This window comes from Lipomyces arxii (assembly GCF_038497795.1).
Source record: "Lipomyces arxii strain Phaff 12-163 unplaced genomic scaffold V1512scaffold_4, whole genome shotgun sequence".
Lineage (NCBI taxonomy): Eukaryota > Fungi > Ascomycota > Lipomycetes > Lipomycetales > Lipomycetaceae > Lipomyces > Lipomyces arxii.
In genome coordinates, this window is record NW_027117703.1 from 659,648 (window position 1) to 684,760 (window position 25,113).

Sequence of the window (25,113 nt, forward strand, 5' to 3'; positions counted from 1 at the left end):
AAAACAGTGAACAGACAGGGTACAGTAACTATAGTAAAGGAGGTTTTGCTTTGTGTTACTGAAGTTCGGGTGGGCAAGCGTCATGCGTCATGCGTCAATTGTTAGGTGTCTCTGAACTTGATTGATGTGCAGAACTAGTTAAAGTTCTATTTGGAGCGATCATCTGAGAAGTGCATATATATATATATATATATGTATTATACAGCACACAGTGTGTATTGCATTATATTACAGTATAATACAATATACAAATACAAATTTATAACTAACATTCAATATGAACAACTTATCGCAAACAAGACGAAGCAAGACATTCCAAATGATGTCAAAATAAATGATAAGTAGGTAACAATTTGTTACCGGAACAGCTTCGAGACCACGGGGGGCACGTGCAATCGTATTAGCGTTCGGTTTCTTGCTGCACATCTTTAATTTAATTACGCCTACTTTCACTACTTTGACCCCGATTAAAACTCATAAACTAAAAAACGGCTCATCGCAACACTTTCAATGCCGAAACCAAAAAAAGTGTGACAAGCCAGAAAAAAAAAATTTGGACAAAAAAACCTTGTTTTATCTCTGAAATTTCGTCATGTAAAACAAATTTGATATGCAAATTAAGGTTAAGCTTCCTTCTAGAACACTTCTTAGCTGTCTTACTTAATATCCATCGATCTGGATTCTTCACGTGTCTTCACAATTGGGATTTAAGCTGATAAAAATCATTAATCATATTTCATGTCTATTAATATTATTTTAGAATGAAAATGTCATCAACTGAGGATTTAATACAATTGGAGCCAGCACATGACTTGCAATGATCCATCCTAATGGTAATGTACCGTAAACTCCTGTGATTTTCCAATTCCAAGGTACCGCGTACGCAAGGCAAACCATACCGATGATCATCGCTAGTAAAGTCATGTACATGTATCGATATCCAGACATGATCTTTGGAAATTCCTTAAAGAAATTAGACGATTCAAGCTCTTTTGAAGTGGATCCCCATTCCATGTTGATACCAAACATATGCGAAATCAATGCTAGATTCAAATGCCAACTTAAGCCACCAAGAAATACAGTCATGGTAATGCCGTATTTTAAATTCTCCACCAACGCTGCCCAAAATGATGACTCGCGGATTCTGTACCGAACAAGTGCGTTCGCGATCGGACACACCCCTGAAAACACAAAAATTAAAGCAAGCAAGTTATTGAACGACGACAAATAAAACTGATCCATCTCGAATGCATACCAACCAATAACAAAGTAATTCAAAATAGTCAAGGCCAACGCAGCCGCAATCGCATAATACGTACCAATGTACGCTATGATTGTGAACTTGGCAAATGTCTTCATCTCACTCCTCAAGAATCGTCTGAACAAAGGTGTGAAAATGACTCCAGTGTACCACTGCCTGACGGGTCGAAACACAAGCTCAGAACACCCGTAAGCGTACTTTTGCCATCGTGTCAACTCGTCATACACCGTCAGCGACACTCCTTCCTGAAATTTGTCCTCGTGATACGTAATCAGCCGGATAATATATCCCCTTGTCTGCAACTTGAGCGACATTTCAAAATCTTCCGACACGTGCGCTTCAGACCAGTACTTAATACGACCGTTATCGGTCTCGTCAGCGTAAGCAATCTCCTGCACAGCACTCCACCGCAAAAACGCGTTATGACCCACAAACGCGGCCGCATCCCCGCCCGAGGTCGCATATGTGATTGCAAAATAAATCAACCGTGTAAACCACGCAATCAACTCCTCCCAATAATTAAACACAACCATCATTACACCAGACTTTTCCTGCAAAATCGCAACTTCTGGAGAATGGTAAAATTCAGACGCCGCATCCAAAAAACAATCCTCGGGTATCCGTGTGTCGGAATCGATAAGCAAAATAATGTCACCTATCCGAATATCCCCCGCAGCCCAGCACCGCCCTTCTTCTTCATCACAAACTTCGTCCAGTGCACGCTCGTAAGCTTCAGTTTCTTCTCTGTCGCTCCATTTTTCGTGCCGCGTCATGGCCTGCAACTTCTCTTCAACCCGGTTACTGATGTCGAGACAGTAGTTCATGTTGCTCGCCTTTTTAAACTTGCCTCGCCGCTGAAACCCGTTCTGCCCATGCGGTGGCCGGGCAACGAACCCAATCAAATGCTCAGCGTAATACGCACGTCTGGCGTCCGCATCTTCTTCTGAAATTAATTGCAGTCCGTCATCATTGACGAAAATATTGGCCGACCCGCCCTGCAACTCGTACGTGGTGATGGCAGTTAAAAGACTCTGCATGGTCGGATCAATCACACCTTTCAATGTCTCCTTGTAGACCGGACACTGGATCGTGATGTGCGGCAGCTGCATGTTGCTAGCTGACAACTTTGGAGGCTTAACTGCACTAAACGTTGATGAGTTTGTGTACATTTGCGCGACTGGACCTATCAGTTGAATGGCGGTACCGGTGACGACAATTGTGAAAAAGGCGCAGAACAATGCAAATACCGGCACGTAGATTATAATTATTAGTCGCAGGTATTTACTATCTGACTTGATTTCTTTTGCAATGATTCGAAACATGAGTCCGATAAACGACATCAGAAGTAAGATAGCCTGTTTTGTTAGCACAGTACACATACACAATGAATAAAACTTACCAAACCAACGGCAATGGCTTGTAGCATAATGAACGGCCGTCTTGGTAAGTTCTTCTCCAAGTCCTCCTTCAGTTTGTCATTAAACGACTCTTTCGGCCCACCAAGTTGAGCAGCCAAATCAGGAGCGTTCCAAACAACTTCCATCATTCTGTTTTCCAATAACGAAGCCAAGCTAAGCAATTGTCTGACATCGTCTGCCCAAACCAACAAACACGACTCTGATCTTACAAACGCTGAGTACTGATACTTTCGTGCACGCGGTAAATCTGATAGCGAGTCTAAAACCTGAATTCGTGTGTTTTCTGATAACGGGACAGTCAAGGCTTCAGGAGAAAGATACGCCATGAGGACCTTAACTACTGGGAACGACAACCGTAAACACACCTCGACGTCTAATCCGGCAACACACTCTGCTAGTTTGTCTTCATCTCCAACGTCTTCTGGCGGGAACACTCTATACTCCAACATGTCTGCATCAGCTGTATTTTCCTTTTCGTCTAAATCTGTAGCTTCGGGTCGAACACGAAGCGCAATACATGGAGTTGATTCTGACGGTAAAGTTTCTGTCCAGTTTTTCTGTAGACAAGCCTTGTATAGATACTGGCACATAATGTCGTATTTATCAAGAAATGACGGATCTAATGGAACTTCGCCTGTAGCTCCTACTTCCTCGTGCTCTGCCAGATTCTCATTGAAAGGTGTAAACCCAGAAACAGCAGTACCTCCTCTATAAGCACTCAAATCAGGATTTCGTTCATTAATTCCCAGTAAAGAAGACAGTCGTTTGCGCATCTCTGGCGCATCTGCAGTATAAAACCCCGGTCCGGCCACCGAAGCCATGCCTTGCGATACCGGTCGATCATGTTCTAGTGCGTATTGAACTGACTCAAACGACGACAATGACGATGGCGGAAGCTGCTCGTATGCTGGACCCCGCCTTGCTGCGGTTGATGGCCGTCTGGATGAAGCTAGATCTCGGGAGGCACTCTCCCGTTGATACAAGTTTGGCATTGACATTTTTCTAGCAGCAGCTGCCTTTGCTTGTAGAGCTGCTTCCTTCATGTGTAATTGATTTAATAGAACAAGAAGCACAACAACACAACGTAGAAGCAGAAGAAGCTTCTTATTAAATTCAATAAAACCGTTTTTGTCTGTTCATTTTTTTAATGCAGATAAATTTAAATTTATCAAATTTACCTTTTTTGAGCGGAGAGAAAGGAGCAATTTAAAGTAACGAAAAGTTTATTATTTGGACGTATGAATTTGATGCAGGTGATACTGTTACCCGCATTGTGATTGATCTGTCAGTGGTACGCTCACGCCAAGCTAAAAGGTACCGAAAGAAAGTATGTCTGTCTTTGTCTCATGCGCCACACACGTTTTTGGTCGCCTCGGTCACCACTTTTTTTGTAGTTGCTTTTTTCCTCATACAAAATGCACTTCATTACGCAAAAGCGAAAAGACACGATTCGAAGAGGAGAGGGAAAATTAAAAAGGCTTATATAAACTTCACCTTTTCACTTTGAAATTCAATTGGCAATTCTGTGTATTTCAACAAGGAAATGGCATCAGAGTCAAATTCACCACCTTCGTCTTCATCGAACGATAATGGTTGTTAGTAAATATACTTGTTATGCCCGGTCTTAAACTAACAAAATAGTAAACCCATTCAGAACTCCCTCAGAATCCTCAGCTGAATCTTCGGTTGAAAATTCAACGATTAGTCTGGCTCAAAAAGCAGAACAGTCATCCTCAAGAGTACCACCACAATTAATCACACAGCAAAAAGGAAAAGCAATTCCACAGGAAACGAAAGGGCATGTCAAATCGTCCTCTTCAACTTCGTCTGTTCAAACACTATCTTCAGGTTCAAGATACGTTCTTCGAAAAGACAAACGCCGTACAGGTCGTGGCGGGATCTCACCAAATGCTACTATTCCATCATCCGTAAATCCAAGCATTGCCGAAACCACAGAAAACTCTGATTTGGCAGATGAAGGGCCTTTACCCCCACTCACTTTTGGAGGCGTCGACATGTCAGATCCAACACTGCAATCACTACAGAGCTTCAAGTTCGATGAAAGCCCAGTCGCAAGATCGGTCCTGACCCCGGTCAAGTTCGCAGAAACGTCCGCGCCAGCATCACCCACAGTCGGCCCGAATGATCCCAACGACGACGTCAATCTGTCGTCTGACGGTTCAAGACCAAACACAAGAGGCTCAGTTCACGCAATGACACAGCTCAGAGGCGTAGACGGCCTGCCTCTTCGTCTGAACGGGATGCCGTCAAATCTTGCTCTGCAATCGCTCACCGCAGCGTCAATTGCAAACCGCAAACCGTCCGTCTTTTTTCACAGGCCGAGTGGTACCGGGTCTGGCATGCCAAGTAGGAAACAGTCTTCAGCTGGCGGCGCAGGCGGGAGCAACGAACAGGCTGGTCGGATTCAGCGCAGACGGCACTTTGTGTCCCGTCGATTGCCTCTCGGCTATTCTGCTGAGAAACCTTGGTTGACTCACAGGTCAAGAGCGGAGAAATCGCTGAGTTGGATCATCGTTGTCGCGTTTGTTCTAGGACTCGGCGTTATTGGCGTATTGACATGGTACGGCACGACTGAGATTGTCAACAACAAATTCTGTATTATCCTCGACGAGGATTTTTCGTCCGGACAACTTAACACTGATATTTGGCAACACGAGGTTCAGACCGGCGGATTTGGAAATGGCGAGTTTGAGTGGGCCACAGATAGTACAAACAACTCATACATTCAAGAGGGCCAGCTCTACATTGTCCCGACATTCACCGCCGACGTAATTGGTGAAAATAGTTTGCTGAATGGATACACGGTAAACCTGACGACTGCAGGTACGTGCACGTCTGAAAATGTCGATGACTGCTCTGTGCGGTCAAACGCAACCACAGGTGCCATGATCCCACCCCTCCAGTCTGCACGTCTCATCACCCGTCAGTCACGCTCAATCAGGTTCGGCAAAGTCGAGGTCAGGGCAAAGCTGCCGAAAGGCGACTGGCTGTGGCCTGCAATCTGGATGATGCCAACCGACAGCGTGTACGGTCAATGGCCTGCTTCGGGCGAAATCGATATTGCCGAGTCTCGTGGAAACGGTCACACGTACCCTCAGGGTGGGAATAACGTCATTGGATCGACTTTGCATTGGGGTCCTGCTAGCTCTCTGAACAGGTACTGGATGACCACGAAGCAGTTGACCATGAAGCGCACAACTTTTTCGGACGGTTTCCATACTTTCGGTCTTGAGTGGACTAAAGATTACATCATGACATACCTTGACGGCAGATTGCGCCAGGCCATTTACCATTCTTTTGAGACCGAGTCATTCTGGACCCAAGGTAATTTTCCTTCAACGTACGACAACGGCACGACCGTCGTCGACCCGTGGCCTGCAGCCAATAACCGTGCGCCTTTTGACCAAGACTTTTATTTGATTCTGAACGTGGCGGTGGGCGGCACGAACGGCTGGTTTGCGGACGGCCAGGGCGACAACAAGCCGTGGATCAACAACGACCGTAATACGGCGATGCGGAGTTTTTGGGATGCGAGAGATACGTGGACGAAAACATGGGGGGATGAGTATTCTAGAGGCATGGTTGTGGATTCGGTGAAAATGTATAGTCTGTGCGATTAATTTTGTCTAAGGAATTGGGATCAATTTGGTAATATACAATTGAATGGTAATATAAAGCCGTGGTTGAACATCGCTCAACAAACGCCATTGACATAAATATGCGAATAGCAGTGATAATGTATAGTTAATTTTTTTCTGCAAGCTTCGCCCTGGCCTCATCCTCACTATCGCTAGAACACGTGAGCGGGACCACTTCTGTTGCCAAACTAAGAGGAAGCCATCTATGCGGGTACAGTTTTGGTTTTGACTGTGGAGGCAAGTATTTGTCTGAGCTGTTTGACGAAAATGACCTCGAGTATACCATTGGCTCGGCTATGTACATGGTTTGCGCGTCCAAAGTAGCCTCGTCGTCGTCTTGGTCGTTCTCGTGCGCAATGTCGACGTTGTCGAATTCCAATAAAAGATTTTTGTACGCCTCTTTCTCTGAATCGAAGCTCATTTCAGTGTTACTGTTTTTAGTGAGATTTTCGTTCATGGAAGCAACCAGGCACCGTTCTGCAGCATCCGCTATCGCGTTCTTGATTTCAGCTCGGGCCTTCTCGATCGCGCTCGCAATCACCCGGTCCGCAGCCGCGACCAGTTCCATATCGCACTTCTGGTCCACGTGATCAAGCAAGTACGCGTAATGGTCCATCATGCTCGCCCACTCAAACTTGATCTCGTACTGTTGCTCCACAACGGCATTTGCTTTCTGCCTGGCGGCCAAAATTGACCGGGGAATGCAACAGGTGTCGTGCTCGACTAGCTCGCGCCAGTTGGTGGCTGTCAGCTTAACTGTAATTTGCATGTTAAACACATCAACCACGCAGTCGGGGTGGTGGAGCAAGTCGGGCACGGCCTGTCTCTGCAGCTTGGCTTCAGCTCGTGGCAACGTTCCTACCGGCACCTCGCTCGCAACGCGTTTCTGGAGATTAAATGGCGTGAGATTAAACATTTCGAGTCACACAAAATAACTATACAGAAAAATAAAATAAAAAATTCAAGGAGAAGAATGGCAAAATCGAAATCTCTTTTTTGAATAGATGCTCAATCGCAAAAATCAGATATGGCTGAGCCGCACGGCACTCTACGTTCGTACGCAAAAAAATGACGTCACTTGTGCGAACAAGCTCGCTAACTTGCAATTTCAATTTCTATATAGTGTAAAGTAAAATTTTGTATAGTAAAATTATTGCTGACCCGTATTTATTGCTGTAAGCCTGTGAGATCGCTTGTGGGAGAGATCTCAGAGCAAAGTGTGATGCTTCGGTGATAGAAATTTGACACCAGACCGGAACGTAATCTCCACTATTGTGAGTGCAGCACTCACTAATCATACTGAATACACAACACCAATAAAGGTGTTAGCTTTACAATTAACATCTGTAAAAGACACATTCAATTCATGCTTACTTTAATGAATTGTGTTTAACGTTTAATGACAGGTGTACGCATCTGCGGCTCGTGCGTATGCGTGTACGCGCCTTCAGAATTTTCGAGCAAAAGTGTTTAATCTCGAACTACTTGGTTTAAAATGTTTTTAATACAATGAATGGCGAATACTATTACTTTTTTCCAAGCTTATTATTTGTCATTGTGAATAGTCTAGACTAAGCCAGGCTAAACGATATACCAGCCCCTCATGTATGTAAGAAACACACGACACCCTCAAAAGACACACATCACATGACCGCTGTCTGCTTAAGCGTAAAGGACAAAGCAGAGTAGAAGTCATGATCCGGGCAGATTCCGGGCGCGAGAGGCTTTGCTTGTTGCGCAAAAGTGAGATCCAGTCGCCACGCTGAACCGAGATCGAATATGTTTCACCCACCCCTTATTGTTTTTTCTCGTTTCCGATTCATGTGCTCTCTTTTTACGCCGCAAGATCACGCTTGACCATAATGACCCTATATTTTTTTTTTTGCCAGTCTCGCTTCTATAGTGTAAATCGCACTAATTCTCATGGCTCCTACTTTATCAGGTTCTCGCTTAAAGTTTGTCATTCGAATGTGATTTAAGATCGGAATTCAGATACGCGAACCCGCTTCGCACAGCATGGGAAGGTTCCGCGGCTGACAAATACGCCGCCTTGTCCCGGCACTAAACTTCTTGTAGACGGCTCGCAACAGAGTGGTTCTGCCAGGGGATGTTTAAATTTGCGATACATGACTGTAATCTACTTCTCCGAATGCAAGTTAGAACGCTAGTGGGACTTAAAAAACCTATTGTTAAAGAAGTGACTGGATTGTCCATATGATAGATGTTTTATAAACTCATTTCGCCACGATCCAAGATCCATTGGTACCGGACGGAGCAATCATCAGCGCAACCAAGTAACAAAGCAAAACTTGTCTTGATTGTTGGTAATAACGGTGCAAACAAAGACGAAAGAAGCTTTTAATGGTGATGTTTCACTGATTTCTTCCACACGTTGATTGAATTGACAACTCGAATAATACACATGTAAGAATCACTTGTGGTATGTCTGATGTTATCGCACGAAGTCTATTAGCAGGCACAATGATGCGGTACAAATATTTGGTGCCACCTTTGGCAGCTTGTAGCACCGGCTCTAGATTTGCATATCAACTTACATACTTATGTGTTTGTGTGCATCTCTCCACCTTGTCCATTCATTACCATTGTCTACACGTCTGATACCGTAACTGCGCTACTAGTAGATTTTAGTAACTACAGTCCTAAGACAATGGAAATACAAAGGCAAGGCAAAACTCTAATTTAATTGCAATAAAAAATCATGCATTGTCTCTACATCTTTAAGCGTGTAATCAACCGCAAGGTCAAGGGAGTTGCAAAAGATGAAGGAAAAGCGACTAAATTTAAAACAATATCATTATGCTGAGCCGGATTTTGGTTGAGATTGAGACGTTGATCTCGATGACAGGCTGACGTCCGTCTGACAGACAGCTCAGGGTTTTCTTGTTCGGGGAGAGTGTTCAATTAACCAAATTGGGGAGTGCTGGTCACGTGAGTGAAAGTCAAACGTGAACGTTCTATTTGGCCGGCCGATTCCAAACCGCAGAGCTCTAAATTAGAAGATTTACATATTGTAATCGTGATTATTTTAAATAGCGAATATAAGCATTTGTAGCAGTCTCAGACTATTGATTTATGACGGCGCCTATTGGTGGCTGAGAAAGTCAAGATGAATACCGCAGTCCGTGTGTTTGTACCCTCGTGATGTGTGCTGTTCGTATTTTCATGATGGGTCGGTCGGTCATGAATGTTGGAAATCTCGAATTGTGATTGTCTAGGCTAGTCGCGTATTAACCGGTATATGTAGAAATTGAAGCTAGTGCTTGCCAGTGAGATGCAGCATAAATTGCATCATCTATTGCGCCAAGACACTGACGAGTACATTTACAACACAGATAGTAATTGCACTTTTATATTGCTGCTTACTATGCTATTCTTAATACTGTAATACACCTTCGTTTCCGGCAACTCGTAGTTTAGAAACATATTGAATTCGAATTTTAGTATCATACATTATTCTACCAACATGTTCATTTCAACAAATTCAAACAAAGCGCTACGGTGATAATCGCGCCATCTCATAGCAGCCAGAAGCAAAAAAAACACGAAAATTGTGGCGTCGCAAAGAAACCTGTCAACACAAAACTATGAACTTGACATGGCATTGATCCATTTCTAAAAACCGGCACCTCCAAAACACGAACTTTGACGTTCTTACTTCCTCTTCACGGCGTCGGCATCTCAAATACCGGTACATACATCTTCCCGTCCACCTCAATTCTCTTTGCTCGCCTTGGTCAATTTGTATTTTTGTCTCGTACTCATCGTGAGAGAATAAAAATGCTGACAACGGCTTTGTGGCTTTGCACTACGTCTTTAAACGGCCTGTTCTCAGCCGGTTTCGCTCATTTTTTAATCAATTTCACTCATAACCTGGGCTTTTTTTAGATCTAAAATTACGATATTCGCATACGCTCCATGCGTCTTGAACGATCTGCCTGCACGCATTTAATCACCTTATCGAAACTTAATAATTAATCCCACTCTATAACTAGCCAGCTATGATGACGCACATCTAAGCAGTAAAAACAATTAAAATGGAACCTTGAACCAGCAGATCAAAAACAAAAACGCCAAAATATAAAATCTATGTACTTATATCTTTTCGAATTTTAAAATACTTAATTTTTTTCTGAAGACGAGAACGAAGGTGATCGTCGCCCCGCGCTGGCTGGGCTAAGCAACCCGTCCGGCCCCGATCCGTCAGGCAACGTTACGTCCACCGGTCGCTCAATCGGACTCCAACCCGCGACTGCACCGCCCACAATCGACGGCACCATCGCGAGTGCGCCAAGCGACGACCCACGCCGACGGCTGTCCGCCATCGAAGCCCGCGGCATCGTTGGTGACGCAGGCATTGGCGAGCCAGGGACCGGCGTCGCGCTGGCGCTGCGGGCACGCCATTCGTGGTAAATCTTTCTAGGCTTGAATTTGAGCTCGTTCACACGGCCACCACGAATGCGTTTGAGGAACAGTAGGTCCTCGCGAACTTGCTCAATCGCTGGGTTCCATTCGTATCTGTTTCTGTTGCCGACAAAATGAGTACCACCCGGCGTGTAGATCTCAGCAGTATCGTCCGCGTTGGCTGCAATTTCTTCGTCAAGCTTCTTCTTCTTTGACTTGAACGGCCACAAAAATAGAATACCGGCAACGAGCTTATGCCATAACCATCTGAATACAAATCCAAAAGGCTTATAGATTTTGTACGCAAACGAGTCAGGAATGCAAAGCCGAATGAAAATCCCCATTGGAATCGACAAAAACCCGACAACAATCGCAACCGCCCACTGCACTCCAGTCTGTCGCACGATGGAAAACGCATTACCGCCAACAAACATGATCAAGACCTGACCACCGCACATGATGCAGGCAATCATGATGAAAAACATGTTTCGCGTAATACCTTCGAAAATGTTTAGCTTGTTGTCAAGTCGTCGGTTGACAAACATGTTGAAAAATTGCATCCAAACAAACGCATTGAACACAAGAGCATCAATCTGCTCAAGCCGTCTGTTGTCTTCCGGATCAACCCCCCAGATAGCTGCGCCCTTGAAGTGAAGCACGAACGTCGCAACTAGTTGGAACGCGGCTTGACAAATCATCATCTTCCACATGGTCACCGTGATCAAACCCTCCGACTTTGGCGACGGCTTGCGGTCAAGCAGCGACCGAGTTGGCGGGTCGGTAGCAAGTGCCAAGGCAGCAAAAGTATCCATAATCAAATTGACCCACAAAAGCTGAACAGCTCGCAACACAGACTGGCCCTCGGAAGACTGGATAGCAGTGATAAATGTAAGCAGAACGGCCGTAATGTTGACCGTGACTTGAAACTATACCTCGTAAGTAACATCAACAAAAATCCAAACGCAAAAGCATACCTGAAGAAACTTCTTGACCGCGTCGTTGACCGCACGACCCCAAAGCATAGCCTTGACGATGCTGGAAAAGTTGTCGTCCATAAGAATGATATCAGACGCTTCCTTGGCAACTTCGGTACCAGCAATACCCATAGCGAAACCTACATCAGCCATTGTGAGCGCCGGAGCATCGTTGGTGCCGTCACCAGTGACAGCAACAGTCTCGCCCATCCTCCTCAATCTCTGGACCAACAAACGCTTGTCCTGCGGACTCGACCGAGCCAGGACTTGCAGCTTTGGAATCATTGCGTCGCGTGCCGTGGGATCCATAGCTCGGAACTCGGGGCCAGTCATGACAACACCTCCAGTGTAAATGCCACAGTCAGTGGCGATTGCTTTGGCAGTGATGACGTTATCACCAGTGACCATGCGAACAACAACACCAGCGCGCTGGCAGTCCTCGACAGCTTCAGACACACCTGGACGGAGAGGGTCAACAATACCAACGAGACCAATCCATTTCATCTCTTTGAAAACATCACTAAATTCTTTGACATTATGAGCTTCCTCTTCGTGAGGAGTAATACCAGCCGGAGGCCATTGTGGGAAGTCTCTGTAAACCATGCCGATAGTTCGGAGAGATTTTTCAGCGTAAGAGGTAATCAGCTGGTCAACAGCACTCTTGCGCTCCTTGTCTAAAACTTCAAACGAAACGCCATCCTCATCAGTAATGACGGGCGCCGATTTCTCTTTTGCGGAAAAATCAACTACAACAGCCTCAGCTGCCTGAGCAAGCACGATCTCAGACGCACCCTTAACATATAATCTGAACTTCTCGCCGCCATCCACGGTGCGGATAGTGAGCACGACACCCATGCACTTCTTGGCAGAGTCAAACGGGAACAATTGCCTAATGACCATGTTTGAGCGCTCAGAACTAAGAGAGCCCATTCCGAGGAAGTTACGGGCAAAGTTCAGCATCGCGGTCTCGGTCTTGGATCCAACGAAAACTTCGTCAGAAGTTTCGTCCTCAAACGCGGTCGTGTTGCTGGCAATACTTTGCAGAACCAGATCTTGAATGTTTTGCGGCATTGTCGATTTGATGTCTGCCATCGGTAACGGCTTCTCAGCTTGCACACCATAAAGTCCATCACCTGCTGCCGCTTTACTCTCGAACGCAGTGAATCGAGCGTCGACACCGACTGAACCTTCGACAACTGTCATTTTATTTTGAGTAAGCGTACCTGTTTTGTCTGAACAAATCGTAGTAGCATTACCCATTGTCTCGCAAGACTTGAGTACACGGACAAGATTGTTATCTTTCAACATACGCTTTGTAGCGAATGCAAGCGCAAGGGTGACCGCAAGCGGCAAACCTTCTGGAACCGCGACGGCAATTAAAGTAACAGAAGTAATCAAGTAATTCAAAAACTGCTCACCCTTCTGTGCGGGTGTGTTATGATTATCGGGAAGCTCACCGAGAAATCGAAGTGTCAAAATAACAAAGAGCAAAACTGAAGCACCACCACCCCACTTTGCAATCGTCTCAGCAATAACGTTGAGTTTCCCTTGGAGAGGAGTAACTTCACTACTGTCATCACTTCGCAAGTCCATCATGGTCTTACCATGAGCCGAATTAGGACCCACAGCAACGACCAAGAAAGTGCCAAAACCTTCGAGTACTTTTGAACCAGACAGAATGATTGGGTCAAGTTTCTCGAGTGCCTTTGGTGTAGGGTTTGGTCCAAGCTTTTCGAGCGCCACAATGGCATCTCGAGCAGGCATCTTGCCCAATGCATTACTTTCACCAGTTGCAGCCGACTCATCGCATCTGACACCATGACCTTGGATGAACAAACCGTCGACAGGAACCATGTCACCAGGCTCGATGACCATAACATCACCAGCAACAATGTCAAAGACGGACATGTTTATAGTTTTACCGGACCGGATGACCTTGACTTCACGATCATCTTTCTGTTTGTTGAGCTTTGCGAATTGAAGCTCTTTCTGCCAGTCATTGAGGGCGCCAACGGAGACAACAACTACGACGGCGACTAAAATTGCAACACCTTCAATCCTGTTATATATTAACACGACAAATTTAAAGGCCATTTGTAACTTACCAATCGACTTTGGGAACTCTGTTACCCTGACGGTCGTACTCAGGAGGCGTACCAAATGATTGATACATCCCGAGCGCGAACGAAACAATTGCAGCAATTGACAGCAGAATCAACATTTTATCAGACAGTGCAAGAAGCATAAGCTTGAACAGCGATGTTGTTTTCTTATCTGGAATTACATTCTTTCCGTAAACAGCCTCTCTGACCGCAAAGTCTTCATCAGCTGATAGACCGGTTTGAAGATCAGTTCGCAATTTGTCAACGACGCCCTCGATACCACCCAATTCCTGCAAAATGTACATGCTGGGTGCCTCATGGTTTATGAGGGAAAGCTGTTTGGGAGAGACCCCAAAAGGCGTGTTATCCAGTATACCTGGAGTTTCTTCCTCTAAAGCTTGTTTGAGGGCTTGAACAGGAGAGATAGTCGGTTGAGAAGAGATTTTTGTCATATCTGATACATCTGATTGCCTTCTTTTGTCTTCTTCCAGATTAGCATCTTTTTCACCCAGATATGGGGTTGGAGTAGGTATGAGGCTTTGACTAGAGTCGACCATCTTGATGACTCAATCAGTTATTTGAAGAATGAATGCGAAGAAGTAAGAAAACTTACAGATGTATCTATACGAATTATTGGAGGATCTTGTACAGTCATTTTGGTTTGATTTTAAATGTGACTGGACCGAGGCAAATCTAAATGAGATGAATAAGCAAGAACAATACAAACAAAACAGCTACTTGCGTAATACATACAGAGTTTTGTTAGTGTTTATCAGTGAGCAGTACGCGCACAGGATTTGGAGTATGATCGAGGCAGTGAATGGGCTGAGTCTCATTCAAGTAAATTTAGGTATAAGTTCACTTGAGCGACGACGATGATGATTATGAAATCAACACCAAATTCCACATTCACTCTCAACCAATTTGATGACTTAAAGAGAAAGAATTGAAGGAGATTGGGGATTTATTGTTTAGTTAAAAGATAAAGAAAGACCGAGTCTGTTGTTGATCTTTCTTTTGGCTAGCTTTACTCGCCAAGACAACCCATAAATCATTCATTGAGCTTAATTTCCCCTGCATTTACCTGTCCGTGTTGATTCTATGTCGCGACGCCTTTACCATATATTTCAATATGCTAAATCTATTTTTTTATTATAGAAAAATGATTCTATGAAATGTATTCTTCTATCATGCTAGAGTAATGTATTCCTTTATATATACGAGTGATGTCACGATACCAAGCACATTCCTATTTAGGTTTGGACATCGGGGCAGTGCAAATATTAGTTACTCCTGAATTAAATAGCTATATGTATATTTATTTATGCCGCAAATGTGTAAGTATTACGCTAATATAGTCTGCGATTCATCACTCCTTTACACTTAAGGCACTGTTAAGTATGGACAAATTGACCATAATTTACTGTAATTTAATACTGGGCGAATGAGAAATAACACATTAAATCATTATTCAAACGTATAGTATAATCCAGACGATATCTCTCTCTGCACTGCCTCCACAGAATTGCATTTTATTATTTGTTATCTTACTCGGTTAGGTAATATTTAAACCTACACTAAACGGCACAATACTCGTTACACTGCCTCGATGAACAAAGTGATCAACACTCAAAATGCGTAAAACAATAACATACCAAGCCAGGCGCAGTCTGATTTATTGCTTTAATAGAAATACAAATGCAAATCAAAATTAGAGTTCGTCGGCATTCAAATAAAGTTTATACATTTACTCCTGTATAAGCGTGCAATAGTTTAGACATCAATTTAGCACCATCTTATTGGTACTTATATTATCCGTCAAAGCGAGGTTAGGATAAGGTTAGGGCCATCAGTCGTCTTTCACACTATTTGCACTCTATAGAGCAGTTCGTGCGACTCAATAGGAGGAGCTCATAGACAGGCCATCCATACTACTGGAATACTACTACAAACTACTCTTAATGAAGTAATGTCTTGCTACACTCAAAATAGTCACTTTCATTTTAATTTCTGCTCTGTAATCCCATCAGACATATCAATTAAATTTAGTCAAATTACATCAAAGTAATTAATTAGATTCGCCGAAATTACCCACTTTCTCTCTAATGCAAGTATTGTTCTACACTTACAGCCACAATTAGAATGACTTTAGCCATTTATATTATTACCCGCCTAAGCGTTCGTTACCCACTAGCGTACGCCCCACCGCCCACCCATCGGTTTCCCTTTCTCCACTAAAATAGTACTTACTCACTCTCTCGCTTCTCAATACTCTCTTAAGTTGTAAGTTATTTTGACGTTTCATACTTATTTTTTAGTGTCTTCTTAGTGCCTTTTTAGTGCCCGTCCTTCTCCTTCTCTCTCCTTAAAAATCCTCGCCTAAAAAAAAAATGACGAGGAACTAAAAAAAAAAAAAAAAGGACAAGTTTAACGATTTACAAGTCAATCTACAAACTGTGGCAATCGTGGTTTTGTTTCAAAGTGCTATTATAGACGTTTGGGTTGAACTTGATCTTGTAAGTGATCGGGGTTTTATCGTCAAGTCGGTATTAATTGCAATGCTACTTGGCCGAGTTTAGCTCCCAAGCTAAAAAAATTTCTGTGAATCTCCAACATTCATCATGCTCTCTGACTTCATTTGCTAACTTACACCAGCCCCCGTAGTTTGAATTCTTTGGAATTGACTGAACAAGAGGGCACCAATTGGCTAATAATTGCTGTAGAGTCTTCGCTGATTGAGTGGCTTGTCGTATGACTAGTTTACTGGCATTGACTTCAAAGCCTAGACTAAATGGATCCTCTGCTGATCTGTTCAATCGGCAATCAGAAAGTTGTATGGACAGTCTTCCAGCGGAACTAATCCTTAAAATTACAAAATACTTTACCTTATTCGATTTATTAGCTTTCAAATCAGTATGTCAAAGATGGTATAGCATATCTCAAGATCCTCTGATCTGGCAAACACTCTATTTCCAAAAAGGTTGGCCATACAATGAGCACCATGTCGACAGAATAAACAGATATTTGTATCAACGAGCGCTACGAACTAAATACAACATCAATGGAGATTTGTCATGTCCCAATGCCTTGTGCCCAGAGTCAGAATGGTTAGAATTGGAGCAACTCGCTGGACATCTCAGCTACCCGGTTATAATATCTCATATGACGTTACACAGTATGACCGAGCATACTACTACGCCCGGAAATTTTGACCAAAACGAAATATGGGCGTCTTCTTTAAATTGGCATTACATTTATCAAATACGTCACCATCTCGAACAGAACTGGACAAAAGGAAAATTCTGGATGACATGCATCCCTTCGGTTTCAAGTAGTAGCGTCACCACAGATACCGCAAGAATGCCGACAGAAACTGCTGCTGTTCGGCAATTGGAATCTCACGACTCGCCAATGCCATCTCTCAGTACAGTTGAAGTCGAGTCCACTAGTTTAAATTTAACAGCCAATCATGCCCAGTCTACAATTCCAATTGTACTGGAGTCTAGCGGCACCACAAGCATCTCCAGCGTCGCAAGTCATACTGCATCGGTCTATGCTGTTCGATTCAACAACAAACTTCTATTATCTGCATCCCGCGATTCAACAGTTAAAGTATGGGACCTTGATACTAGACTACTACTCGCAACTCTCAGAGGACACCGAGGCAGCGTTCTGTGTCTTCAATTTGACCAAGCGTCAAACTTCGTCGTCTCTGGCGGCGCAGACGGCAGGCTCATAATATGGGACCTTGAGCAAAGGGAACAGGTCAGGTCGATACAAGCACATTCTGACTCAGTCATGGACGTTGCAATTAGTGACGAGTACATTGTTTCATGTTCGCGCGACAGAAAAGTTTGCTTATGGGACAGAAACGCTCCATTCTCATTGATAAGAACATTGGAAGGGCATATCGGAGTGGTGAATTCAGTTAAAATAAAGGGCAGACACGTGGTGTCAGGTTCGGGCGATAGATCAATTCGATTTTGGGACATTGACACGGGTCAATGCATTCGCACAATTGTGCGACATTCTCGGGGTATTTCAACAATTGGGTTTGACGGTAAAACGATTGTATCTGGCAGTTCTGACCGAACAATCGCATTCTTCGACACAAAAACTGGAGAGATGACAGAGCTCAATAACGTTCACGACTCACTTGTTCGGACGCTACATTATACGCCAGCACGAATGGTAACAGGCTCTTACGACGGCACGGTCAAGTGCTGGGTGCCAGTTCCATCACTTTACCAGACTGAAAGTGCAGTCCAATGGACGCTTCAGTTTGCGATTCCGGTGCCACGATATTTCGGGCCCACGGTGCAGGTTTTCGATTTACAGTTTGACCATCGCCGAATCATCGTTTCTTCGTTGGAAAGCACGATTTTATACTACGACATGGGTAAAGATATCGATGGTCTTGACGCGCTAGACGAAATATTCCACACCAAAACTTAATCATGCACTGGCAATTTATTGTAATGCTTTCTTATAAGGCTTCATGACTTTGGTAGGCTTACCGTCTTCCTTTGCTTTCTTCTTGTTGGGTTTACCGCTTGACTTGATGTTGTAATACTTCCAATTCCGCAGATCGTTGTCTTTGAACGGAGTTGACTTCCCTGCCGGCCTGGTTTGTTGGCGCTTCTTAAGTAAGAGTCGTCGTTTTTTGCTCGGCTTTGTGTGCCTTTTGGGCTTTTCGTCTGGTGAGTTGAGCGGAATGTGAATCACACGCCACGGCATCCGCATTCCGGGCTACAATGTCAGGATATTGAAGAAAGAGGGACAACATAATAGCATACCCATGACATTTTAGACTGGGAGATTATGTCTTCGCCGCTTATACTGCACTCTTGGATTTGTGCAAGACGTATCGTGTCGCTTGCATCTAAATTAGCATCTAAAGTAATATACTTGTACATAGTTTCAAACCTTGGGTCAACGACGTAGTATGACTTTGGCCGCTTGTTGTCAACGAATATCGGTGCCGCAGCCTCAGGTGCTTCGGGCGGTGGAGGAGCTTCGACTTTTACGTTGGTCGAGGTTGAAAACAGACTGAAACTGAATTCGCCTGGAGTTGTAAGCTCGAGCTGTGGTAATGTAAGATTGAACACGAACCAAAATCAGCCATTGCTGTATCTGGTTCTGTGGTTGAAGTCGCGACTGGTTTCTCTTCAAACTCTAGAGATATGCCGGCGTACGGTTTGCTGTCTGAAGATGCGAGCTCGGCCTGAGGCTCGTCTTCATCATTGAAGAGCCCTGACCTGGGAATACTGTAATAGTTAGTTGTATTCCAGGCGTCGACATGCGATACTTACATGACAATATTACTCGCACTAGGCGGACGCGCCAGCCTCTCTTTTGTCATCTAATCTATACCGTGCGAGCACCTCTTGTGCAATATATGGAGTATGTACATGTTCAACCTTGAAGAGCTTCTTCTTGAGCCGCTTTGAGCCGCACGGGAATATTTTGCGATGAGCTCCAGATTTTAAGCAGTTCAACAAGACCAGACGAGCTAGTTCGGGTGAGCTAGGGTATTCAGGGAATAGTGCAAGTTGTTTACTTTATTTAAACGTTTGAGTTTGCAAACAACTAATGCGTGCGACTTGTTCCGTCGTGCAGCGTCCCAAATGGCCAAACCGAACCTCATCACGATCGTTGGAACGACCGGGGTTGGCAAGTCCAAGGTGTGTATTTACTATCGCTTGATGGAAGAGAGAACTAACAGTATCTAGCTGAGCGTGGCACTGGCCAAGGCGCTAAATGGCGAAGTCGTCAATGCCGACTCGATGCAGATGTATGCTGGTTTAGATACAATCACCAATAAACATCCTGTTGAAGAACGCGAAGGCGTACCGCATCATTTACTCGGTCATATTAAAGACAGAGAGTTAGAATACAGCGTGATTCAATTTGAAAGTGAAGCGGACAATGTGGTCGAGTCTGTATTGCAGAGACAGAAAGTACCAATCTTAGTCGGCGGCACGCATTATTACATATACTCGTACCTATTCAAAAACAAAACCATTGCGGGCGAGAACTCGAGTGCTGAATTACCCGCAGACGAGGTCGAGTTTCTAGATAATGCGCCGACCAGCGAGCTGTTTGAGAGACTACAGTCGGTGGATCCCCTGATCGCAGCCAAGTTCCACCCGCGAGACCGGCGGAAACTGCGGCGCGCGTTGGAGATTTGCTTGGTTACAGGGCAGCGGCCGAGTGACATTTACGCGAGTCAGAAACTGCCGGCAGTAGTCGAGCACACAGCACGGTTTCGAACGCTTGTGTTTTGGGTCTGGAGTAAACCCGAGTCGTTGGATCCGCGCCTGAGATCTAGGGTTGACGATATGGTCGCGAAAGGGGCGTTGCTGGACGAGGTGCGTGAGATGGCGGAACTGTATAAATCGCTTGACCCAAGACCGGGTATGGATCGTGGGATATGGCAGGTGATTGGGTTTAAAGAGTTTCTTCCATACATTCGCACGAACGATCGCGAAGACCAGGGGCGTGGGCTAGACGACATGAAGCGCGGGACGATTAAGTATGCGAGCAGTCAAATCAAATGGATCCGAAAAAAGCTACTGGTGGCTGCTGCTTCTGAGCCAGACGTGACGGTCGTTTTACTTGACGCGAGCGATCTTTCTAAATGGGACAGTGAGCTTAATCCAAACGCGGTTGCGATTGCAACTGATTTTTTGGCCGGCAAGGAGATTGAACAGCCTCGTCTGGCGCCTGAAAGTCTGCAGGATATGTTGACACCACTTGCAGAGAAAGACCATTCTGCAAAACAAGAGACCTGGAAACATTACAGGTGCGACATTTGTGTAGAAAATGGGGAGAATTACGTGTGCACGAGCGGAGAGCTCTGGAAAATCCATTTACGCAGTCGTCGACACCGACGCACCATAAAACATGCAGCCGAGAAAGAAGCGTTTGAGAGATGGAAGGCCAGTAAATCCGCTGACCAGGATTCTATTGTACAGTAGTGTAATAATAAACATCATCGACTTTTCTCATCCAACTTCTTGCGTTTCCGCTTCGAAGGCATCCCACCGTCAGGCGTGCTTGCAGCTGAGTTCCGACAGTCATCACCCGACTGCGGCGATGACTTCCTAGCCGCCGCGCCAACGTGCTGCACAAGCTTGACCTCTTTCGCCGGTGTGTCGAGGTAGGTGTGTTCAATCTCGAGCTGGCGCACGTTCGCCAGCGCTTGCATCATCATCTGTTGCTGCGCCCATTGGGCCGCCGCATCGTCGTCCTGCTGCTGTGCGACCGGCGGCGTGTAAGTGTACCCCAGTGTCGGTGCAAACGACGGCAGCTTGTCGGCCGCCAACACCAGCGCCTCGCGTAAGTTTTTGACACACGCCAGCACTCGCGATGATACAACTGAGTACACCGCGGGAGCCATGTGAATGTTTTCGTTGATGACGAAGTAGGTCGCGAGAGGCACGGTTTCGGTCGGTGAGAGGCGCTCGCATTTTCGAATGACCCATAACGCGCCTGCAGCGTTCGCCATCGCGATCATGAACTCGATGCCTCGCATGGTTGTTAAAGCTAATTGCACGTCTTGGGGTTGCATCATCGGCGCGTTAAATTGAGACTGCATTTTAAGAACTTGGTTATTGCTTGAACGGTCATAAAATGGTGACTGTGCGAAATACTCGAGGACTTCATTGTTAGTGAAAAGACGAGTTGGATGAAACGAATATGTACCATTATCTGTTCGAAGACCAAATGCTTGAATCCACTCTGGTGCTCGCCACTGTAACTCGTCTAGCGGGGGCATTTGATCCGCCATTGCTTAACAGTTATGCACTCTTCACTATGCCAACAGCTAATCATTAACTGAGTGTTATGATGGAACCTCTTGCATAACATTCACCAAAATGTTTTGCGGAACATACCGCCGGCAAATTCCGTCTACAATTTAATTTTAAGATTTTAATTCAACCCATATTTAATACCAATCCTAAACTAGCAAATACACAATTATATCAATTCATTTTCTCTAATTAGTCGTCGTCGTAGTAGTCGTAGTCTGCTGCACAGTATGCTTGACCATGCCCGGTACAGCAGTATACGACCCAGGAATATTCATCATAGCATCATCGCCAACATCCATGCTCGTGTTCGCGGTTTCCTGCTTTCCGCTCATGTCGTTCATACCAATACCAGACTGCTCGTTAGACAAGAACGAGTTGTCAGTGCTGCGAATTTTATTCGCATCCTGCGCATTTTGCTTCGGCATGAACATGCCGCCTAACATGCCGCTGACACCAGTCGCACCCGCAACGGCGCCTGCTCCACCAGCAACAGCACCTGCACCACTCGAACTGTCGTTAGTTCGAGTATCCGAAGATGGCATTCGGTTTGTACCAGATCTGGCAGTACGGTCATTACCACCAGGACCATTGGCAATCTCGACGTTGTTCTGCGCCTCGTGTCTGATTCTTTCCCGTCGACTAATCTCGGTCGGCAAAGGAATGTTCCTTGACGGCGGAGCATTTCCGAGTGAGAAAACTTGTGACATCCATCTGTCTCCACTGAGTGCCATTTCACGATACTTGGTTGCTCTGGTGCTCGAGATACCGGTCGGCAAAATGATGTCTCTCAAAATCGAGTCTTCTTGCGTCATGGCAATATTTGTCTTGCCTGCAGGTTTCTTGCCCCTAGCTTCCTTCTCCTTGATCTCCTTCTGTCGGAGTAACTCGGACTTAGTCGCATTGACATACAGCTGCGTGACAGACGGCATCTTGGCGTCAGGATCCTTGCTGTACGAATTGGCCATCCTGTTCTTTTCCAGATGAATGCGATAAGCAGTCTCGTCCAAATCGTTGAAGGTCTTGCGAATTTGACGTTCAAGAATAACCTTGACTGCAGGTTTCATGACGGACAACAGTATTGGCTTGAAGAATGCAAAAAGAATCTTATGCTTAGACTTCTTCAACTTGATGTTCAGATGCTTCAACGACACAGTAACGTCGTCAACCTGGAAGAACTTGTTGCGGCTCTTGGGGTCAGCAACAGACAGCTGAATTGCAAAGCTAAACCCCTCGTATCCGAGAAACAAGTCGGCGATACCTAAATCTGTGATTGAAGGGAATCCACTTTTCTTGTTGACGTAGTAAGAAACGTCCTTCAGATCACACTGGATGCCAGACGCATTAACCATAAACGATCCGTATTTCTTGCTCTCAATCGCCTGGCGGCCCCACTTCATGTATGACCGATTGCGAATCTCAAGCAAGTTTGGCATCAAATTGCTCGACTCCAAAATCAAGTTTTCGACGACAACGTCAATCATATGATCGGTGTACTCAATTCGAGGCAGTGGCACGTACCGCACCTTCTCAAGCATCTCTGGCAAAATCACGTTGGTGATGTCCTTGACGAGCCTGGGCTTGAACGTCACACTGCCGCTTTCGTTTGTGCCAAGATCGTTGAACATAGTGGTCATGCTGTTGCCAAAGTCCTTGTTAAGAGGATCATTGGCGAACTGGCTCATCAAGTAGTTAAACTCGTCGGTAAACCGTGGGCCATAGTCCTTGTAGTTGTTGCTAAAGATCTCCTTGCCGCGATATGACAATTCGTGAAACTCATCGGTAGCAGCGTCTGTCAAAATAAAGCCTTTCTGCTTAAGCACCTTTCGAATATAAGTGTCCAAAGTCTGGAACCATCCCATAAGTGTAGAATCATTGCTAGCATCGGCGTACAAGTCATTGAACACCGCAATCAAGTCATCGAGTGACGAGTTGTTGGCAAACCGCTCAATAAGGAGTTTCAGATTTGACTGAGTCTGTTGGAGGTGATCATTTTCACCAAGCTTCTTGGCCTTGCCTGCAGTCTTATTTGCCTGAGTGTTGGTGTACCCAGAGTAATTCTCAGCAAGCTCTAAAAGCGAATCGATTGCGTTTTGGTAGTTCTGATGACCTTGGATCTCAACAACCATCTTCTTCAACCTCAGAATAATCTTGTCCCGACGCTCTTCTGGGATTTTCTCATTCATGTAGTCTTTAACATGCCCGGCACGGTCGTTAACCACACGTTTGCCCTGATCGATCTTGTCCTGGTTGTCCTCCTTAAGTTGAGCTGCCTTTTCGGAATCCATATTCTTAACGCTGTCCATGTTGATGGCGTTGCGAGCATTTTTCAACTTGGACATGTCTGGCTTTTCATGCCATGTGTCGTCAGGAGCAGGCTCATCAATCTGATTTAGCTGGTCTTCATTTGGACGAAGCTTGTCGGCGGCCTTTGTGCCAACATCAGTAGCCATGTCTCGTAAAAGAATAACAGCATCATTCACTTGATTATTAGCTTGGACGATGTTTCATCAAGACCACTTACAAAGTTTGCGGAATTGCCCGTTGGTAATGATCAATGTTCCGAGATCCTTCATGCCTTTAATGACATCGTTACTTTCAATCAAAGTAGCATTATCTTTGTCGCTGTAGTCGGCTGAGTTGGACTTTGCCAGGTCATTGTGATCAATGTTGGCCATCTTTGACGAGTGCCAAACAAACTCTTGAAACAAATTGTCCGAGTTCTTTGATAGTAGCAAAATCTTGGCCTTGTCACACATAGAGGCAAAGTCCTTGACGAGCCCTCGACCTTCGTCTGACAGTTTGCGATTCCATGTGGAGTTTGGGTCCATGAAGTCTGTGTCGAGGAACGAGTTCAAAGCGATGTCAATCTGCTCGTTGGTAGGCATCTTGCCGTTCTTGAATGCTATCGACTGTTAGAAGAGATTGAGATATACCGGGCAAAATAACATACCTTGAACAATTCCATAGAGCTGTAACTTGCGCTCAATGTCGGCATCACGCACCTTTGGGTCGGTGGGTCTTGCCATTCGAATTTTAGAAGCCATTGTGTGTTATGTGTATATGTATCGATGGTAATTATCAATAAGTAAAAACAAAATCAGCCTCGAGAGGGGGGACAGAACAGGCATTTATATAATATTGCAGTTCGACAAGATCCAACGCCGATCTGCCCAGAACGTAATTGTATAGTAAAGATACTATAGTGACGAGATTGGGGGATATGCAGTGTATCATGACGTAGCGGGAGTTTTCACACACGTTCGACAGGTCGCGCGAACTGCTTCCGGAGTCGAATTAACGTCTCCACTTGATCTGCATGAGATTAGACGATCATTAATACTTAATGCTTATTGATAAAGATTAATGAAAACGGACAGAACGATCGTCAATAACCAAAAAACAGTAGTATATATCGAATAAGGTATAATAATGGGTATTGTACATTTATTGTACATTACAA

The 25,113-nt window shown here is 44.9% G+C and overlaps 9 protein-coding genes across 9 annotated transcripts; 3 read left to right on the top strand and 6 right to left on the bottom strand.

Annotated features, from left to right (window-relative positions):
- Positions 1 to 365: 365 nt before the first annotated feature.
- On the bottom strand, positions 366 to 3,843 carry V1512DRAFT_275117 (glycosyl transferase family group 2-domain-containing protein). The gene is made up of 2 exons (XM_066917812.1): positions 2,661 to 3,843; positions 366 to 2,616 (listed from the first exon to the last, which is right to left on the bottom strand). The coding sequence occupies exons 1-2, from the start codon at positions 3,720 to 3,722 to the stop codon at positions 757 to 759; spliced, it is 2,922 nt and encodes a 973-aa protein (XP_066772715.1). The 5' UTR covers positions 3,723 to 3,843; the 3' UTR covers positions 366 to 756.
- Positions 3,844 to 4,038: 195 nt separating this feature from the next.
- V1512DRAFT_222877 (concanavalin A-like lectin/glucanase domain-containing protein) lies at positions 4,039 to 6,424 on the top strand. Its single transcript, XM_066913749.1, has 2 exons — positions 4,039 to 4,274; positions 4,321 to 6,424. Exons 1-2 carry the CDS (start codon positions 4,223 to 4,225, stop codon positions 6,318 to 6,320), a joined length of 2,052 nt encoding a protein of 683 aa, XP_066772716.1. The 5' UTR covers positions 4,039 to 4,222; the 3' UTR covers positions 6,321 to 6,424.
- Positions 6,278 to 7,328, bottom strand: V1512DRAFT_260519 (uncharacterized protein). Its single transcript, XM_066915879.1, has one exon. It carries the CDS (start codon positions 7,252 to 7,254, stop codon positions 6,445 to 6,447), a length of 810 nt encoding a protein of 269 aa, XP_066772717.1. The 5' UTR covers positions 7,255 to 7,328; the 3' UTR covers positions 6,278 to 6,444.
- A 2,900-nt stretch (positions 7,329 to 10,228) lies between these two features.
- On the bottom strand, positions 10,229 to 14,809 carry V1512DRAFT_260523 (uncharacterized protein). Its single transcript, XM_066915880.1, has 5 exons — positions 14,590 to 14,809; positions 14,450 to 14,529; positions 13,840 to 14,393; positions 11,735 to 13,793; positions 10,229 to 11,686 (listed from the first exon to the last, which is right to left on the bottom strand). The coding sequence occupies exons 2-5, from the start codon at positions 14,489 to 14,491 to the stop codon at positions 10,478 to 10,480; spliced, it is 3,864 nt and encodes a 1,287-aa protein (XP_066772718.1). The 5' UTR covers positions 14,492 to 14,529; positions 14,590 to 14,809; the 3' UTR covers positions 10,229 to 10,477.
- A 1,862-nt stretch (positions 14,810 to 16,671) lies between these two features.
- Positions 16,672 to 18,291, top strand: V1512DRAFT_270450 (WD40-repeat-containing domain protein; the record flags this gene model as incomplete). Its single annotated transcript, XM_066917605.1, has 3 exons — positions 16,672 to 16,907; positions 17,013 to 17,175; positions 17,338 to 18,291. The coding sequence occupies 3 exons, from the start codon at positions 16,672 to 16,674 to the stop codon at positions 18,289 to 18,291; spliced, it is 1,353 nt and encodes a 450-aa protein (XP_066772719.1).
- Positions 18,288 to 19,248, bottom strand: V1512DRAFT_260529 (uncharacterized protein). Its single transcript, XM_066915881.1, has 5 exons — positions 19,149 to 19,248; positions 18,949 to 19,103; positions 18,763 to 18,901; positions 18,633 to 18,711; positions 18,288 to 18,585 (listed from the first exon to the last, which is right to left on the bottom strand). The coding sequence occupies exons 1-5, from the start codon at positions 19,196 to 19,198 to the stop codon at positions 18,307 to 18,309; spliced, it is 702 nt and encodes a 233-aa protein (XP_066772720.1). The 5' UTR covers positions 19,199 to 19,248; the 3' UTR covers positions 18,288 to 18,306.
- Positions 19,249 to 19,264: 16 nt separating this feature from the next.
- Positions 19,265 to 20,851, top strand: V1512DRAFT_222889 (IPP transferase-domain-containing protein). Its single transcript, XM_066913750.1, has 2 exons — positions 19,265 to 19,520; positions 19,569 to 20,851. The coding sequence occupies exons 1-2, from the start codon at positions 19,464 to 19,466 to the stop codon at positions 20,814 to 20,816; spliced, it is 1,305 nt and encodes a 434-aa protein (XP_066772721.1). The 5' UTR covers positions 19,265 to 19,463; the 3' UTR covers positions 20,817 to 20,851.
- V1512DRAFT_260532 (MED6 mediator subfamily complex component-domain-containing protein) lies at positions 20,763 to 21,730 on the bottom strand. The gene is made up of 2 exons (XM_066915882.1): positions 21,544 to 21,730; positions 20,763 to 21,498 (listed from the first exon to the last, which is right to left on the bottom strand). The coding sequence occupies exons 1-2, from the start codon at positions 21,626 to 21,628 to the stop codon at positions 20,831 to 20,833; spliced, it is 753 nt and encodes a 250-aa protein (XP_066772722.1). The 5' UTR covers positions 21,629 to 21,730; the 3' UTR covers positions 20,763 to 20,830.
- Positions 21,731 to 21,749: 19 nt separating this feature from the next.
- Positions 21,750 to 25,104, bottom strand: V1512DRAFT_124806 (uncharacterized protein). Its single transcript, XM_066912939.1, has 3 exons — positions 24,604 to 25,104; positions 24,175 to 24,555; positions 21,750 to 24,132 (listed from the first exon to the last, which is right to left on the bottom strand). The coding sequence occupies exons 1-3, from the start codon at positions 24,695 to 24,697 to the stop codon at positions 21,839 to 21,841; spliced, it is 2,769 nt and encodes a 922-aa protein (XP_066772723.1). The 5' UTR covers positions 24,698 to 25,104; the 3' UTR covers positions 21,750 to 21,838.
- Between the last annotated feature and the right edge of the window lie 9 nt (positions 25,105 to 25,113).